General features: G+C 40.9%; 1 protein-coding gene across 1 annotated transcript in view; it reads right to left on the reverse strand.

The window, feature by feature from the left end:
• Positions 1-291: 291 nt before the first annotated feature.
• The window catches only part of glb1 (galactosidase, beta 1), a 17,106-nt gene continuing 24 nt past the window's right edge, over positions 292-17,373 (reverse strand). The window contains exons 1-16 of the mRNA XM_049025267.1: positions 17,271-17,373; positions 16,750-16,919; positions 16,360-16,510; positions 14,876-14,936; positions 14,589-14,683; positions 13,732-13,912; positions 13,142-13,200; positions 9,616-9,737; positions 9,328-9,368; positions 8,890-9,002; positions 8,363-8,437; positions 7,235-7,324; positions 7,020-7,133; positions 5,605-5,736; positions 2,466-2,705; positions 292-1,177 (exon numbers count right to left, since the gene is read on the reverse strand). The exon at positions 17,271-17,373 is cut by the window's right edge and continues 24 nt beyond it. Coding sequence (XP_048881224.1) covers positions 926-1,177; positions 2,466-2,705; positions 5,605-5,736; positions 7,020-7,133; positions 7,235-7,324; positions 8,363-8,437; positions 8,890-9,002; positions 9,328-9,368; positions 9,616-9,737; positions 13,142-13,200; positions 13,732-13,912; positions 14,589-14,683; positions 14,876-14,936; positions 16,360-16,510; positions 16,750-16,919; positions 17,271-17,330 — 1,956 coding nt within the window. The 5' untranslated portion in view covers positions 17,331-17,373 and the 3' untranslated portion in view covers positions 292-925. The remainder of the gene's footprint in view (positions 1,178-2,465; positions 2,706-5,604; positions 5,737-7,019; positions 7,134-7,234; positions 7,325-8,362; positions 8,438-8,889; positions 9,003-9,327; positions 9,369-9,615; positions 9,738-13,141; positions 13,201-13,731; positions 13,913-14,588; positions 14,684-14,875; positions 14,937-16,359; positions 16,511-16,749; positions 16,920-17,270) is intronic.

The following is a 17,373-nucleotide window of genomic DNA, read 5'->3' on the forward strand; positions in this document are numbered from 1 at the left end:
GACAGACATCGAAGACAAGGACTCAAATAGACAGGACTGATTGAAAGTAAACGGACACAGCTGGGTACGATCAGGGAAGCACACGGGGTAAGCAGGGGGCGTGGCACATACGAGGAGCGGACGAGCCAGGCATGACAGTAGGTGGGCTACAGATAGAGTTGGGGGCGTGGTAAAAGTAGGAATTACATGAGGGGGGTAGGGAGGGGTTGGGCGAGTTTGGAACATTGTTTTTGTTCCGATGGTGCTGATGGTGCAGATTACAAATAGAAAAATAAGACGGACGTGAAAATGTGATCTTTAAAATCTCATTTATATAAATACAAAATCCCATTAAAATCCATTGAAGAGGTGATTTAACACAGATTTACAAAATAAGGAGCTTTTGTCCTCATGTCCTCAAGTAACCCCACAGTAAACAAACATGTAAACTCTGCTTGGCACTAGCCTTGAACATTTAAATGTTGTTCGCTCGTTCAGTAAACGTTTAAATCAGCTTGTTGTACAGCTGACTCCCAATTTCCTTTTGAAATTTCCTTGAGGAATAGACAACAAGGTTCAAGAGACACAACAGAGGATCGTGACTAAGTACTACAGCAGCAGTTGATAACAGACACATCTGATGTTCTTCAACCATATTTTTTGTAATGATATTTGTAGCAATCTCTCTCTCATAGATTAAACATCCGACAAATTACAGCTGATTGGTAGACCAAAAATCCCTTTATAATCAGATATTCCCAATTTTTTTAAAATAAATTAATGACAAACATTGCATTGCATGGCTACTACAGTCTGATGATCAAGGTAACCAAATTCCTGACATCAAATACAATAATCTTCAAAGTTTCTGATAAAACAGCATTATTAGTAAGGTGAAATCAAAGCTAGTCACAAGAGAACGTGGATTTGTGCACTTTTCAGTCCATCAGGACAAGTCAGCTTTATTAAAGAGTCTAAAGTTATACCCTAGGGTGTGATCCACTGTGCCGTTTAGGATTGGGCTGGAGGTGAACTCCACGGTGCAGGTGGGTGTATAGGGACCCCCCTCCAGTTCCAGCAGCGTCACGTTGTTGGGGGCTTTCGTGACGAGGATGTGAGCTGGAACGTAGAGGGTGACCTGAGGCCCACGTTTGGGCCAGTACCGACCCAGATTGAAGCCATTGATCCAGACTTGCCCCTGAGACAGAAGTGTTTAAAAATAAGTGAAGATCACTGAGGTTGTTTCCAAGATCTTTGCTGTCCCTTTTCCCATAGAATTCTTTCTGCAGCTGAGGAGCTTGAATGGAGATGAAAATCCTTTGCTTTTCAAAAATGTAGACTTCCTATACATGACCCAGCCTAACACTGGCAATGGCTTTTTAATTCACCCAAGAACACAAACGACGTACTTTTCATCCTTGCTGCTAACAGTGATTTACACCACACACACTACAATTGCAAAGTTATCAAACCGTCCATCCTTTTAAAGTAACAAATCTGTACTACAGGTCTTCTGCGAAAGCCTTTTTGCGCCGCTAGCTAATAGCTGATAAGCAGAGAACGAAACAATTACGAGCTGCTAATTCCATTTAGCTATATAGATAGCTTAGATATAGGGAAGAAAAAACATCAGGGCATTAAGTTTCCACCAAAGACCCATCTCAGCCAGGTTGCTGCTTAACCTCGGGCAGTCCATGCGTACCCCCGCAAAAAAAAAAGAAAAGCCTATCCCATCTCCCCCCCCCCCCCCACCCTCTTCTTGTTTTTATATCCCTTTCACAATGCAAAGCTCAATAGGACCCATGGATCGAATCGCAATTCATTTTGCCATTTGCACGTTACACTGACGTATCGTACATGCTGTACTGCTGGCTGACGAACTGTAAAGTCACACTTCCCTGCTCCTTCTTATCTGCAGCGACAAAAAGATCCTTATCTTCTTATCTGATACAGCCTGTCCAAGCCTGGAACAGGTCTTTCGTCTCACCACCGAGTCGGAACTGCGGTGAGTTTTCGTAGAAATGGTTCAATGATCGATGCACAAAAAAAAAAAAAAATTACGACTTTTGGTGGCTCATTTTGCGTTGAAGGTATGTTCATTTCAGAAGAACATGACAAAGTTCACAAGGGATTTTTTAACGTTAACTGAGGTCGAAATGACCTTTCGAAGACACCCCTACAGATCCCCTTACTCAGTCATTACTAATACAAGTACTTCCCACGAAATTTCCGATTTCAGTGTCAGAAGGGAATACAAAAAAACAACATTTGGGCGTGACATGCGGATTCAGTTAAAATAATAATTTACCATAATACCATTTTACTTACAATGTACATTTACAGGAATGTTTAACATGCTTTACGCACCAGAAACTTCACTTATTGAAACCTGGGCAGCCGAATAAAGTACAAATGGAAAACCAAGCAAGAGCTGAAAAGCAGGACTCCCTGGCTTAACTGAGGTCATGCTTCCAACGTAGGCCTACCTTGGTCCAGCCGGGGAACTGGATGTAGGTGTCCTGTGGCAGGTCCGGAATGCCGCTGGGGATGCTGAAGCTGCCTCCGTAAAACGTAGGGACAGAGAGGGGCGACCCTGAAGCTCGTGGGTCCTCGGCCTGGCCGCCTCTCGTCAGCACTCCTTCTTTGACAGCCTCGTCGATGCTCAGGCTGTACACCAGCCAGGCCGTGAGCACCTCAGAGCCCAGAGTAAGGTTGGTGATCAGACCCTGCACATGACAACACATCCTTACAGCAGCAGCGACACAGCGACCTACAGAGCAGACTCCTCATTCAGCTTCAATAACAGGATCATGTTGTAACTGTATTTTGCTGGCAAAGCCTTTAATATGGTAGCCCCCCTCCACCCCACAAATCTTATCCCAATTCCTCCCACAAACCAACCTCTTCATTGAGGGCTCCTATACGCCCCCCAGCACTGGCTCTTCCCCTTTAATCAGAATTGCTTCTATTCAAGTGTGAATCATCTAAAAACAGCTTTCAGATCATCACCTATTCAATGTCCATGTGACGTTTGAATTATTATGCTAAAGTGTTATCATCAGTTAACCAGTTCCGAAATCACGTCAGAGGAATATCATCATCATCATCATCATTATCATTATTATTATTATTAATAACAATAATAACATTCATATTGATAATAATAATAATAATGGCATAAAATTAAATACCCCATTTAATTTCTGATTTCAGTGAAGAGGACACTCATTAGAGGTGGTGACATCTAGCTGTTTTTTTCTCACCCACATATCCCACCTAAAAGACAAGCTCCTTCACGCCTAAAGTCACTTTGTTACTCATGATGAAGTGGCTCAGTGTTTAGCACTGTAACCTCACACTTCTGCAGTTGGGGTTTGAATTTGTGTTTCTTTGAGGTCTTAAACTGAGATTTTGACTCTAAACTCCACAGTGTGAGTATACCCAGCGATATCCCCTGCCCAGTGCCCTCTGCTTCCTGCGAGGGGCCTCAGGCTCACTGCAACCGACTTCTGGATAAGCAGTAATCAACCAGAATTACTGTTGTCAATATCCTTGGCTTACACTCAAAAAAAAAAACATTCCATGTCAGCCTATATATATCTAGCCCCATATGCACACCCACTGCACATTTACGTATGAATACTCATTTTCGCCTTTGATACTTGCAGTCCATTTGACACTTAGCGCTAATTGCACATATTCATGATTATTGTTGCTTTGACAGCATATCAGTAATGCAGCTAAAAGTTGGGGGCCCCCAGACAAAAAGTCACCTTTGGCCCCCTCTTAGGGTTGCCATTTTCAACAAATTTATTTTTAAAGTTGAAAAGCTGAACATATACAAGGGCGATTCACAGTAGGAGAGACTTACAGGGATCTTAAAAAGGGTGGTACGGTTACAATGACGTTCTGGAAAATCTGGCAACTATAACCTTGTGGGAAGGATTTGTTTTTTTTTCCCATGCTCACAGTCTGATAAGTTACCACAAAAGTTTCTGCTTTAGTTTAGCACCGAGCCATTTTCAAGTGAAACCGTTGGTGTAGTTTCCTGACTGTGGTGGTGACAGAAGCTAGCAGACATGACTGCACTTATATTAAACAAAGACGGTAAGAAGCAGAAAGCTCCGCTGAAGTCATGGCTGACCATGTGTTCAAAATGGCAAACACTTTGCATTACAATTGTCATTATTCCATTACTTGATAAAAAAAAAAGAGCATGATTAAAGGTGAAAGAGGGGATTGGTGCTGTCGTCCTGCCACTCTCGCCGATCACTTAAGCTGTGGATGGTGGGTTGGCTTGACGCCCCTGGAAACCCTCATGTCTGTGCTTCCTTCCAGGTCTCTCTTTTAGCCAGGCTGCCATAGTTACTTTAGTCCTGCCGGAGGTTAGGGTAGGTGTACGGCAATAACTCTTCTCCATCTCCTCTTTTCCGAGCTGATCTCGACCTGACACTACACCGTGTGAACCCGCACCTGGACTCCTGGAGATAACTACATGAAACTGGGACTTTAAAACCATATGAACTCAAATTAATGTCATTATAAATACAGTTTCATGCTCCCCGGTCGCCCAGATGAGGATGGGGTCCCCTTCCGAGTCTAGGTTCCTCTCAAGGTTTCCTCCTGCTAAAGGGAGTTTTTCCTTGCCACTATCGCCTCAGGCTTGCTTGGTGGGGTTCGGGCCGGTACGATGTAAAGTGCTTTGTGACAGTTGTTAAAAGCGTTATATAAATAAAATTGATGTCGCACAGACACAAAGCAATGCTGACAAATCACTTGCTTTTACTCAATATGGTCTCCAGGGATTCCAAAATACTTCCATACAGCAGAAGACGAATGTCTTTTGGTGACGTTAGCATTTTAGATCTATTTTCTTAAACAAAAATCTATGTTGAAAAGGAGTCATCAGTAAAATACCAAAACTCGCTAAGTTTGGTTTCCTATGACAGAGTAAAAACATTTTAGCAAAACTTATTGATGGTCCTAACCCAGCTGATTATCACAGTTCTTGCAATGCGACAACTGCATGTGTGTAACGTGATACCTAGTACCTAGCGTGGCAAGACGGCTTAGTTCTGGCCGCTTTGTGGGCATGGACTTTGAATGCTCTCCTCTTGCATGCGTGGGTTTACACTGGATCGTCTGCTTTCCTCCCACAGTCTAAGAATATGTCTAAATTGTGTGTGCATGTGTCACATACACATTACATCATGGGGACCTAATCTCTCCACAATATGAAAATTATTTTGAAATTGTGAGGACCGAGGCTACTTATGGTTAAGGTTAGGGCTGGGAGAGGGTAAAGGCTGTCACTGTTGGGACAGGGGTTTTTCCCATAGAAATGAAGGGACAGTCCCCACAAAAACATGAATACAAACATGCGTGTGTGTGTGTCTGAGTGAGTGTGCACCCTGCAATGGGCCGGGGCCCCAACTAGGGTTGGCTCCTGCCCCGTGCCAACTGCAATATATAATGCATATAATGTAATGTAATGAAATAATATAACAACATATCAATCATTCTTCAATTATCCATCAAATTAATAAACTTAATAGTGACAGCCCTATTTTACATAATAATTCAGTGTCATATTTCACAATAAACACGGCAAGACCTTAATCTGACCTTAAAATCATTGATGTTCTTCCCATAATTGACTCGCCCCATATTCTCCACCAGAATGTCCAGTTGACTTCCAGTCTTCCCAGTGACATTGATGGTCTGACACTTGTCCCTTTCCAATACGCCTGACGCGACCTAGAAAAAGTTGGTGAGGAAATTGACATTTATTTATTCGGCAGACATGTTTATCCTAAGTCTGACTCAAGGATCCAACAGTAGAGTCACTCTGATGACACAAGGGTCCAACAGTAAAGTCACACTGATGACACTGGCATTTAAACTGGTAGCCTTTCAATCACACTCAGTACACAGCATGTGTCATTGCGAGTGTGTGCCATGTGAAGAACTGGCTTTCCGGGAATTGCTTAGATGTAATGTTGGCCTAGCATAACCTAACAAAGAGTGAAATGCCAAGCACAGCTGTTATATCTTTGCGCTACTCTACGCACCGCCACCAGCAACAAACATCTTTTATGTGGCTGTGATACTGGGCTATAAATAATGGCACTACCTGGAAACCTTGATGAGAGAGTTTGCAAAATAGCACAATTTGCATGAAGGTGAAACAGTGGTGGCAGGATTCAAATCCAGACCGCTTTAGCCTAGTCTAGCATGCTACCATTATGGCTTTAGCTTAGCTTTTATGGATACATAATACATACTATTTCAAAACCAATCCAAAATCTGTATGCGACTCTTATTGTGATATCGGACAGGATGGCTGAACAATCTATGGTTTGTGTGCACATGTTGGTTGACATGTCAACCCAATTATCGCTTAATTGTTCAATTATGCTTGCTCGATCACTGCAGGAGATGAAGAAAGAGAGATAATTGTACATACAGAGGATCTTGAACAAAACACAGATGATGTTCATTTAAGGCAGCCTTTGCCCCTTTGTGAAGCAGTGTTTAGAAGGCAAGGAAGTAGGTGTGTGCAGTGTAATTGCCCAGGGTTTGGTGGTATGACAGTTTTAAAAGGTGACACATATTCTAAACTTAGTATGATATATTTAGATAATTTAACTAAATACATTACATGGAAAAAAAAAAAAAACATTGCATGGAAATTAAATGTTTCAAAACTGATACATGAACGTGGACAGGAGCAAATCGCACAAAATCTGAGATTATATATATTGTCAACTTATATCCATTAAGATATATTTCAATACAAAGGTAACAGCATGCTATGTAAAGTACCCTGACCCGCTAAAATGGGACCTTATGTAGCTGAGAGAGGCTGCTAACACCTTTTAAATTGCTGGATCACCAAGTGAACAATCTACGAGAGGGGAGGGGAGGACACTACGTACAGTTTTAACTATTCTTAAAACAGCTAGAATATTCACCAGAACACAGCACAGCACAGAAAACACTATTCCAGTTTCTGCTGGGCTATGGTAACCATTACCTACCCCATCCACTGAAACATAGGCGCGGTCATGGACTCCATTCAGAGGTGAGGACAGTGCGGTCGGCATACTGCAGTCTATTGGCAGCTTGGTCCGGTACAGGACAAAGCCCGAGCTCTTTTAAAACAAAATTTCAAAAACAAAACAAGTGGAATCAGGAAGTGCTCGATTTTAATGGCAATTGGGAGGGTGTGAATTAAAGTGTTCTACAGTGTCACCTGCTGCAGGTCAGTGAACGTCACAGGGTAGGTGCTATACACAGGCCCGGAGAAGGACAGAAGGTCAACGGCATCAGAAACGCTTCTCAGCTGTGTGTGGGATGAACACAAACAATGAGGGAGACCTTTCTGGAAAGAGGAGGACAAGCTTAACACAGCAAGCGCACAGCGTGGCGTCAGCCGACATCGCGATGGCGGTCCACAAGAACACACAGTACCTGACTCAACAATGCAAACGCAAGCGCTGAACAGTCTTTCCAAACCCTAACCACAAGGGCCCTCTTCTAGCTCTCTGATGAAGGCTATTCAACCACACATCCTTCCTGTCATATACACAAATGACAACTTCCTGTAGAGCGTCTAGAGCTAATAAATAGAAAGGTTTTGCCAAATTGAATACTAGAGAGAGCATCTTCTGGACGAGCTTGCGCAGCCAGCTAGGAATCTCCCAGACGTGTGATACTTCTTCCATCTTGTGGGGGATGGTCGAGTGTTTGTGTTGACAATCGTTAAAATGTCATCGATGTACTTGGATGTTAAATCAGAAGATACTAAGATAAAGTACCGATGGTGGGAAAAGGGAACATGTGACAGTAACTGAAGAGAATGAAGAAGTCAGATCTTTTTAATTTATTCATAAAAACATACAAACTACTAATGCTAATGGTTAAAGCACAATACCTCTCACTCAGAGAGTTTAAACGTTCTTTGTGACCAGGCCCATTATTAAGAGCACTAACTAAATTAAAAAGATAATCTGAATTATATGCACTCAGAAGTATTATGGTTGCAATCAGGTGTGAGGAGTGCAAATTAGATGAGGAAGCATCAAGGCTGACAACTAGGTCAACATGCAGCTCATTCTGGACACAAACCACAGTGGGTTTCATGGTTACATGGAGTGTTAATAAATACAACAACAGAATAGATATTTATTGTCAGCATAGAAAGACCGTTTAGCAGCTCTAGGATTGTTGGAATAGAAAATTAATCTAAAATTCTCGCTGGCAGAAAAAAAAAACCCCCATGTGAAGGGCCTGACAGATGGAAATTACGAAAGGCCTTGAATGGCTCATGACATTTAAAAAACGTTTCTACGCATTTTAATCTGAAAGGTATAGTACTGACCCTTTTCATCTTGACAGGTCCGTATGCATACTTTGGCGTGGATGGAGGTATGGGGCCTTCTGGAACTTTATTGTACTGGAAAAGTCACAGAACACCAATTAGTGACGACGCGAGATCTTTAAGTGATACCCTAAGACTGAGATACAATGGGCATCTTTACACGCGCTTATCCAACTCTACAAAGCAGAGGGTGGGGGAGACTCTGGACCAGGTCTCGGTCCATCCCAGCATGTTTTTCAACCATGGGGAGGGAACAATACAGATAGAAACACAGAGACATGTTCAAAACCTGGAACAGGGCCTGAACCCTAAAAGCGGGAAGTGTGAGGTTGCAGTGCTAACCACCTAACCACTATGTCACAGCAGATAAGACAAGTACAAAAAAAAAAAAAAAAACAGGAAGTAAAGATGACATCCACCGAGGTTACGCCTCAGCATGGAGATTCTCAAACAAACAAAGCAGAGGGATGTGAATCTGCCGGCCTGCTGTAAACTACGGCACAGATGGGGGCTCCGAGCAGCCGTACCATTCGGATGACATCCCGTATAGCAAAGTACTTTTCTGTGAGATCGCCGGCCTCAGTGAGGGGAGCATCGTAGTCGTAGCTGGTCGGTTGGGGGGCGTAAGGAGTGTTAGCGCCTGAGGAAAGAGAATGGGGGGGGGGGGCATTTCTGACAACCTGTAACTGGGAGCCCAAAACCCACATTCTGCAGGCAGCCAGTGCAGGTGGCAGATGTCAGACAGCGTTTCATATCTGCAATTAGCTAGAAAAAAAAAATCACCAGGCTACTTTGACCTGGACTACGTGCTCTCCAGCACAAAGACAGCTTACTTCATAACGGTACCAGAGTGCAGATCTACACAGCACAGTGTAAAAGGTCAATAGCCGAAGGAGGAAACGCATGGATCTATGAGGGCCTTTATCACACACATGGGCAAGCATACAGTCAGTCTCATTACCTACCATTCCAGTATCCAAAATTTGTTCCTCCAATAAACATGTATCTACAAGAACCAAAACAGTATTGTGCTATTAAGATTAAAGCTGATTTAATACTCTCAGGTACTCGTTTAATTTTATGCTTGAAGTACAAGTCATTAAAAAAGTATACATTTGATTTATCAGTCACTTATCACTTCAGTTCTGTCAGTTTTTATACTTCTCTCACCAATAAGGCATTGAGTTTGGTTACCAGGGTGACAGTCGTCACCACAACTGCCCAAAAAGACCGCATCACAGCTGAATACTTACAGATTCACGCTGGCTCCCGTCTCGAGTATCTCACTAAGCGACTTCGCCACGATCCCTTTGGGCACAAGTGAGTGTGGCTCCCCCCAGTGGTCAAGCCAACCAGTGTAGAACTCGGAGTTCACCTGAACCATTGGTGGACATTGCATACTCAGAGACGGGGAAATTCAAAAAGAGATTTTTTGCCAGTGCTAATTGTAAGAGTTACTCAGCTATATTCACTGCTTGATTCTGATCAATCACAGTATTTCATGAAGCAGAAATAATACAGAAAAATACAGGGTCATTCCATGTCAATTCAACAAATTTGGCATGTGAATTACACATGGTGTAACGCATGGTGGTGCGGTGGGGTCACATGTGTGTGGAGTTTGCATGTTCTCCCCATGTCGTCATGGGGTTTCTTCCGGTTTCCCCCCACAGTCCAAAAACATGCTAAGGCTAACTGGAATTGCTAAATTGCCCATAGGTGTGCATGTGTGAGTGACTGGTGTGTGAGTGTGCCTTGCGATGGGCTGGCCCCTCATCCTGGGTTGTTCCCTGCCTCATGCCCATTGCTTCCGGGATAGGCTCCGGACCCCCCACGACCCAGTAGGATAAGCAATTTGGAAAATGGATGGATGAATTACACATTTTCCAGAGCTCAGAAATGGATTTTTAGATTTATTTTATATATATATATATATATATATATATATATATATATATATATATATATATATATATATATATATATATATATATATATATATATATATATATATATATATATAAAAAAAAAAAAAGCAGTAACTTTTTACTATTAAGGCTACATGGCTAAGCTATAGCTCATTGGAAAGCTCAGAAAAAGCTACTTTTTCATGGTATCAAATGTAACATTTGGTGTAAATTTTCACTTTGGGCAATTTTTATTAAATAAACTGATTGATTAAAAGTGAATCAGATTAATGTGCAGTTTCAATGATTTTTTCCCCTAAGCACAGAGCCTCATACCTCCTATAAGCCCTTTGAAAAACAGCACAATTTTACTTCATTTGAAAGCAGATAGAGAACTTTCTTCCTAATTAAATGGAAAGGAATATACCGTCCCCCCACAAACCTTTTTAAGACTTAGAAACAGATTTTAAAATGTGAGGGGCCCAAGGAACAGGCTCCCGCTGTACATGCGTGTAGTGCAGATAGACGTGCATTTCAGAATAAAAAAGGATGGTAATTAAGAGAAAAAAAAGAGAAAAAAAAACGTTTACCTAGAAAGAGACTTTGCAATAAATACCAAGAAAAAGTTCTCTTTCAGAACTTTGAACTGCCATGTCATGTAGCTATAATATTTGCAGCTAAGAAAAACACCCAGAATTATACTTTTTTGCTACTCAAAGTGTATGAAAGGCGCTATATCTCAAAAAAGAAATACAAATAAATAATTATGAAATAATAATACAGTTTATTCTGAGATCAGATGGGTGTGTAATTCACACGAAATTTCCTCAAAACCTAAAATGATGATGTAAAGTTTGTTGCGTAACAATGGACTGACCCAGCACTGTGTCAGCAAGGTTAAACACAGTAAAGCATCATAACGTCATTTCTCTTAACCCCATAACCCCACATGAATGAAATAAGTAAAAACATTCAGTCCTACTAATAATTATATATATATATATTTTTTAACTACAAATTAGACATGTAGTTATTTAAAATGGCAGAGGGGTTCGGAAAACTAAATTGTCTGGGCTGATATTTGGGCCACTAGAAACTGAATTTGAATAGTTTATATTTGAATATGCGGTTGTTGCATTAAAAAATTGAATCTGAATTCATTAGTTTGAATCTGGATTCCAGTAACTTGAAACTGCATTTATCCGACCTGGAAAATGTGACGCTCTTTACTTACAAGTTCACTTCTCCCAGTTCAGTTTCAGTTCTCATAATTCAATTTCAATTTATTGAAATTGACCCACAATCTGGGTCCTTGAGGAAAAGTAATAGACCGCAGGTTCACAACACAGCTCATTTCCATGGTTACGACAGTTCTGTAGGTTGGGATAAAGTAGAAGCGTGTGCTGGGGTGTCGCAAGAGCATTACCTTATGATACAAGAGAATAAGCTTTATATAAACAAGCAATAGCATAAACATTAACTGTAGGTCTGATTAGTATGGTAGTATATGTGGTTAAATAAACGATTCATGGCACTGCTAGTTTATGTTGTGTAGACTAACACAAAACTAGCTAGGAATATCAATTTTACTTCTAGTTTAGTTTAAGTTTTCGCTCACCTGTTCATCTTATGCGGCTTTCTGGCAGTGTTTATGCTAAATAACTTTTAAAATATTAATTTCGCCGATATGAGGCGGAAGTCAGTATTAATTTCTAATATACGAGTATGGAATATTATTTAGCACTTCTTAATGCATAGAAGTTTCTGTATGCGTTACCTATTTTGTTAGCTTTTGATGTATGAATATGTACTTTATTAGTGCTGCAGCTGATCACTATGTTGAAGGACAAATATATTAATAACCATCTAACAAGACAATGTGCAACAAGCTGAAGTTGCCATGTTTGCTACAGAAGGAAGGGATTCGCCTGAGTTCATCAAAAGTTCACGGCTGGTTATTTAAAAAATCCAACTAGAGATGGTCGCACCAACATTATGTTCAGCCGAGGGACCAAACAGTAAAAGAGATGATTGACAAACTTATCTAGGGGAGCAGATCAAGGGAGAAAAGAACGACGGTGAATGGATGAATGGTTGAAGAAATGATGATGCTTAAGTGATGAGATATTGTTAGAAAATGTATAAAAATTCGTGTAAAACGGTATTGGACACACACCTGCAGGGTGTCCAGCCTTGGCTGTAACCTTACTGTTGCAATAAAGATTTACACAAGCAGCTCCTGACTCCTGATTGACGGGGAAGAAAAAAGAAAACAAGTGCATCGATACACATGTGTACGAGCAGTGCTTGCAGTGGAGAAATAAGTGTCACAACCGTATTGATAGTGAGAACTGCAGTGGGGGTGTTGGGAACAACAGAAGCACCTCAACAACACTGTCGGAACCACTCTGACTCTGAGTAGCAGAGTATGATCCCGCATTTTATCTTGCGACACCCCGGCACACGCTTCCACTTTACACTGACCTGCAGAAATAACTGTCGTAAACGTGGAAATGAGTTTCGTTGTGAACCTGCGGTCTATTACTTTTCCTCAAGGACCCAGATTGTGCATCTCAATAAACTGACAATGAATTATGAGAACTGAAACTGAACTGGGAGAAGTGTATTTGTAAGTAAAGAGCATCACATTTTCCAGGTAGGATAAATGCAGTTTCAAGTTACTGGAATCCAGATTCAAACTAAAATTCAGATTCAGTTTTTTAATGCAACAACTGCAGACTCAAATATACACTATTCATATTCAGTTTCTAGTGGCCCAAATATCTGCCCATAGAACTGGTACATGAAGACTGAATGTGCAGGGCTAGTGTGCAGAGGAATGTTCTGGAAAAAGCAAATGCTGCTCTCATACCAGTGGTCCATGAGGTTCTGCGTGTCGTTGTGCCTCAAAAGCAGCGGTTACATTCCCACCTGTTCATACAGAAACCTGAGAGTTATCACCCGACTTCGCACATCATCTGTCAGAGACAACTAAAGAACACATGTAGTTCTGAACTTACAGCATGAAGCACAGTAAGAACTAGGACACAAATGCGTCACATTTATGAAGCTTTCTAGAGAAGTTGCATGTGGAGGCCCAGGAAGGTCCAGGAAATTCCTAAGACCTTTTGCACCTTGTCAAAACCATGTTTAATACGCTACAACAGCAACCAAATAAATGACTGTAACAAGCCTCATGTAAACACGAGGGAGCGGCTCTGAAGGAAAGCAAGTGGCATAATGAAAATATAAGCAAGTTATCATGCGACAAAATAAAATCACTTAATATAATTTCCATTTAACAAAGTAGGCGTGAGGGTGGAAATATTTTGGTAAAGGTTTCAATTCAGTAATCGGCTCCAATATAAAGGTTACGATAAACAAAGGAAGTCAGAGAGAGATCGAGAGAGAGGGGGAGGGAGAAAGACGTTTCTCAGTCACGCTCTGCTGCTTCCTACAGACCTGCACCGAAATCCACTGTTGCATAGAGGTCCTGCAGGGAACCGCATTTCAGATAAGAAACACCTGCACCGTCTGTGGTGAACAGCACCACCTCGTTTCCCAGGTGGTACCGGAAGAGCTGGGCAAGATGCCGGAGGTAGTTGAAGTCGCATGCAAAGTAGCTGCCATACTCGTTCTCCACCTGCGACGAAAGAGATGGCGCCGCATGTCCATTACCTGGGAGTAACGCAGGTCGCAGGGTGAAAATGCAGCCCAGAGAGGCACTGCAATGAAGACTGCCAAAACGGATTGTGCATTTTTACATGGGAGGGGAGGGTTAGGGAAGCTGGTGGTCGCATTAAAAAAAAAAAAAAAAAAAAAAAAAGACCAGAATGACAAACCTACAATCCTGAAAGTCAATTTCCTAGAAGATCTTCGTGAAACATTTTCATTTATGACTAGGTTCTCTACCCACCACCCCCCCCCCCCCCATGTCTCAGTTAGTGTCAGCAGGGAAAGAGTGATCCAGATAACTGCAGACCAAGCCCCTTATAAGATAAACATCTAAAGCACATTTCACATATTGTCAAGACTTGGAAGTGAGAGTTGAAAATAATAATGAAAAAATTCACACCTGTTCAAAACATTTTATACAAAAAGCACAACTCGTTTTCCCTTTTTTTACATTTTGGCGCCACCTATGGCAAATAGGAGTACTACTCAAAAATGTTTTCGTTACTGATCGAGAATGAAGTCTAACATTCTCATAAACGTTCAGCTTATGACCACTGAATGTGAGCCATATTAGATAGTACCTGAGATCAAGAAGCAGAACTAGGAACAGATCAAAGTATCTGAACTCCTGCACACACACATACCTGAACAGTAATAACTGGGCCTCCATTTTGATAGAGAAAAGGTTTGATCATCGGAAGTAATTTCCCCATCCACCTATCCACTTCTTTAATATAATCTAGAGCAAGAGGAAGGAAAAAAATGGTAAACAAACAGGAACAAAAAAACAGGTAAAGCAAGTTTGAAAAATAATGTTGACATACAATGGACAAATTGAATTCCAATTAGATGATGAATAAGAAAATCACACCTGAATAGAACAAGAAATATTTGTATTAACCACAACACAAGTGAGTCACTTTTGACTTGCCTGGATCGGAGGAGCGAAGAACGATATCCTTCTTCCTAAGCAGCCAAGCAGGTAATCCCCCCTAGAAGAAAGGGACTAAATGTTAAAGAAAAATTCCAGAATGTTCTGACTACGTAATATTGAGAGAATACCACACTGCCCATTAGACACAGCCAGGACACAGCCAGGACACAGACATGTGAGACAACCTCAGGAAGTACAACCTCAGGAAGGGTCCAGTGCCTCTGGAGCAGCTGGGCTTAAGAGCATTACTCAAGGGCCACACAATGTTATTAGTATGATGGTTGTGGGATCTGAACCCATGACGTTATGGAAACTCGCAGAGAGAAAGCTTTACTCACACTGAAAGCCTTAATATATAAAAGACTGCCATTTCACTGGATTAAAAAAATATATATCAACTCTCACACCTTTCAGTACAGAAAGGTAACACTCAGTTATTCTTCGCTATAATATGCAGGTCATTCGATTTTAATGCAACAAATGGCTTTTGCATTTTCGGTTATTAAACAATGAAGGTCTTCGGGTAACGAGTCAATAAATTTAAATTTAAATGAAATTCACATGTATGTGGACTACACATGTAGTGGGCCTGTTACTTGTACCAGTTTGTGAGATAAATGCCTCACAAGTATGCAAGTTTTATATATATATATATATATATATATATATATATATATATATATATATATATATATATATATATATATTTTTTTTTTTTTTTTTTTTTGAGCCTCAAGACATGTGGGAGAGGGGGAAAAAAATCACTTAATTGGGAAGAAAGTACTCTGTGTGTATGTGTATTCAAACAAACAAATATGTGTCATTATTCAAAGGGATGTAGAAAAAAAAATAAAATCACAGTCATATGAAAACACCCTGATTATCATTTTGTTTGCTACCCATGGTATAGAAGACACCATATCGCTAAGGAAACTTTTATAAAGAAAAATATATATATATATATAACAATTCTATGCTCTCAAACGGTATGTGAAATTCACATGCAAAACTTAATCTAAATGAAAAATGCTGACTGAAAAGCTTTAGGTAAAAAAAAAAATCTGCTGAATTAAAATGGATCCACTCACATTTCCTTATCCATCCAATGTACCTTGGAACCATTACGAGGTAATATATCACATATAATTTTGCCATCAGGCATTACAAGTGCTATCCTCCTTCATCCGCAGAGAAAACATCATGTTACACTTGAAGTAACAACACTGGTGGGGGGGGGGGATGAGGGGGGTTCGGTTTAGGCTTTAAGATCAATCAGACCAACTAAACAAGACCTTTCCAACTATGGATCAAGTCAAGTTGGATTATCTTTATTGTCATCTATACTATCCAAGGGTCATAGACTGAGATGTAATTTCTCTCTCGTTGAACAGCAGGGCATGGAACTGCCCAAGTACATTATCAATTAACTTAAGTGGAAGCGAGCTTTACAAAAGAAAATTCTCGTCATTCATTTCACTCACCATGTCCCATTCTGCACATATGTAGGGCCCTGGTCTCAGAATTACTAACAATCCTGTATCATTCGCCAGCTGGAGGAACTGCTCTAGGTCATGATCCCCTTCAAAGATGTACTTATTAGGAAAAGGCTCATGATAGTTCCAGGGCACATACCTGAAAAGCATCCATAAAACGGTCTGAGAAACCATGACATCAATAGTAAATTTCAGTATATGTGGTGCTAGGGAAGAGTATTAAACACAAGCTTAAAATAAAACCCTGACATCCATTCTGGTAAAGACACACGTCCTTATGAATAACCATCGTAGAAATGATGGTCTGAGACAGAATTCAGTATCACAAGTGGGTACAGAAAATAAATGGGTGGAGGGATGTGATGTTATTGTACGTACGTCTGAATCGTGTTCAGCCCAGCCATGTACATCTTAAGAAGCCGATCTTTCCAGTAAACCTTGGGAATCCGGTTGTAGTGGATACTACCAGAGATGAAGCGGAATGGCTGGCCATCCTTACGAAAGCAATCCTTCTCATAATCTATGTCAAACGTGCGGTTCGACGCAAGCTGAAGGAATACAGGAGTGAAAAGCAGATAGAGACTGGTGATAGGGGACAGCCTACATACTGCAAACTCTGCTAAAAACTAGTTGCTTATAAGGTCAGAAGTATATGAACTGGAAGCGCCCCCAAAGCTGGTTCAAGGTTAACTGGTTTACCGACAAACGGTTTATTAAATTAATGCAGGAAGTCAGCAGCACACTTCCCAAAACAAAACACTAGTCTGAAGCAGTTTACAAACAGAGATCTACATTTTAATTTATCTGGTCATCAACTTGCTTTGCATATAACAAACACAGGAGAATTAAAATAGAACAGTAAACGTTTACGTTACACAGCACATATGGTAGAAACTTACTGTTATTTTAGCAGTGCCGATGACAGAGCACAGGAGCAACACACAAAACACAAAAGCCATCTTAAAGTGGCGTTAAGACCAAACAGTCACCTGACCAGACCGC

The sequence above is a fragment of the Brienomyrus brachyistius genome, chromosome 9 (assembly GCF_023856365.1).
Source record: "Brienomyrus brachyistius isolate T26 chromosome 9, BBRACH_0.4, whole genome shotgun sequence".
NCBI classification, from domain to species: Eukaryota; Metazoa; Chordata; class Actinopteri; order Osteoglossiformes; family Mormyridae; genus Brienomyrus; species Brienomyrus brachyistius.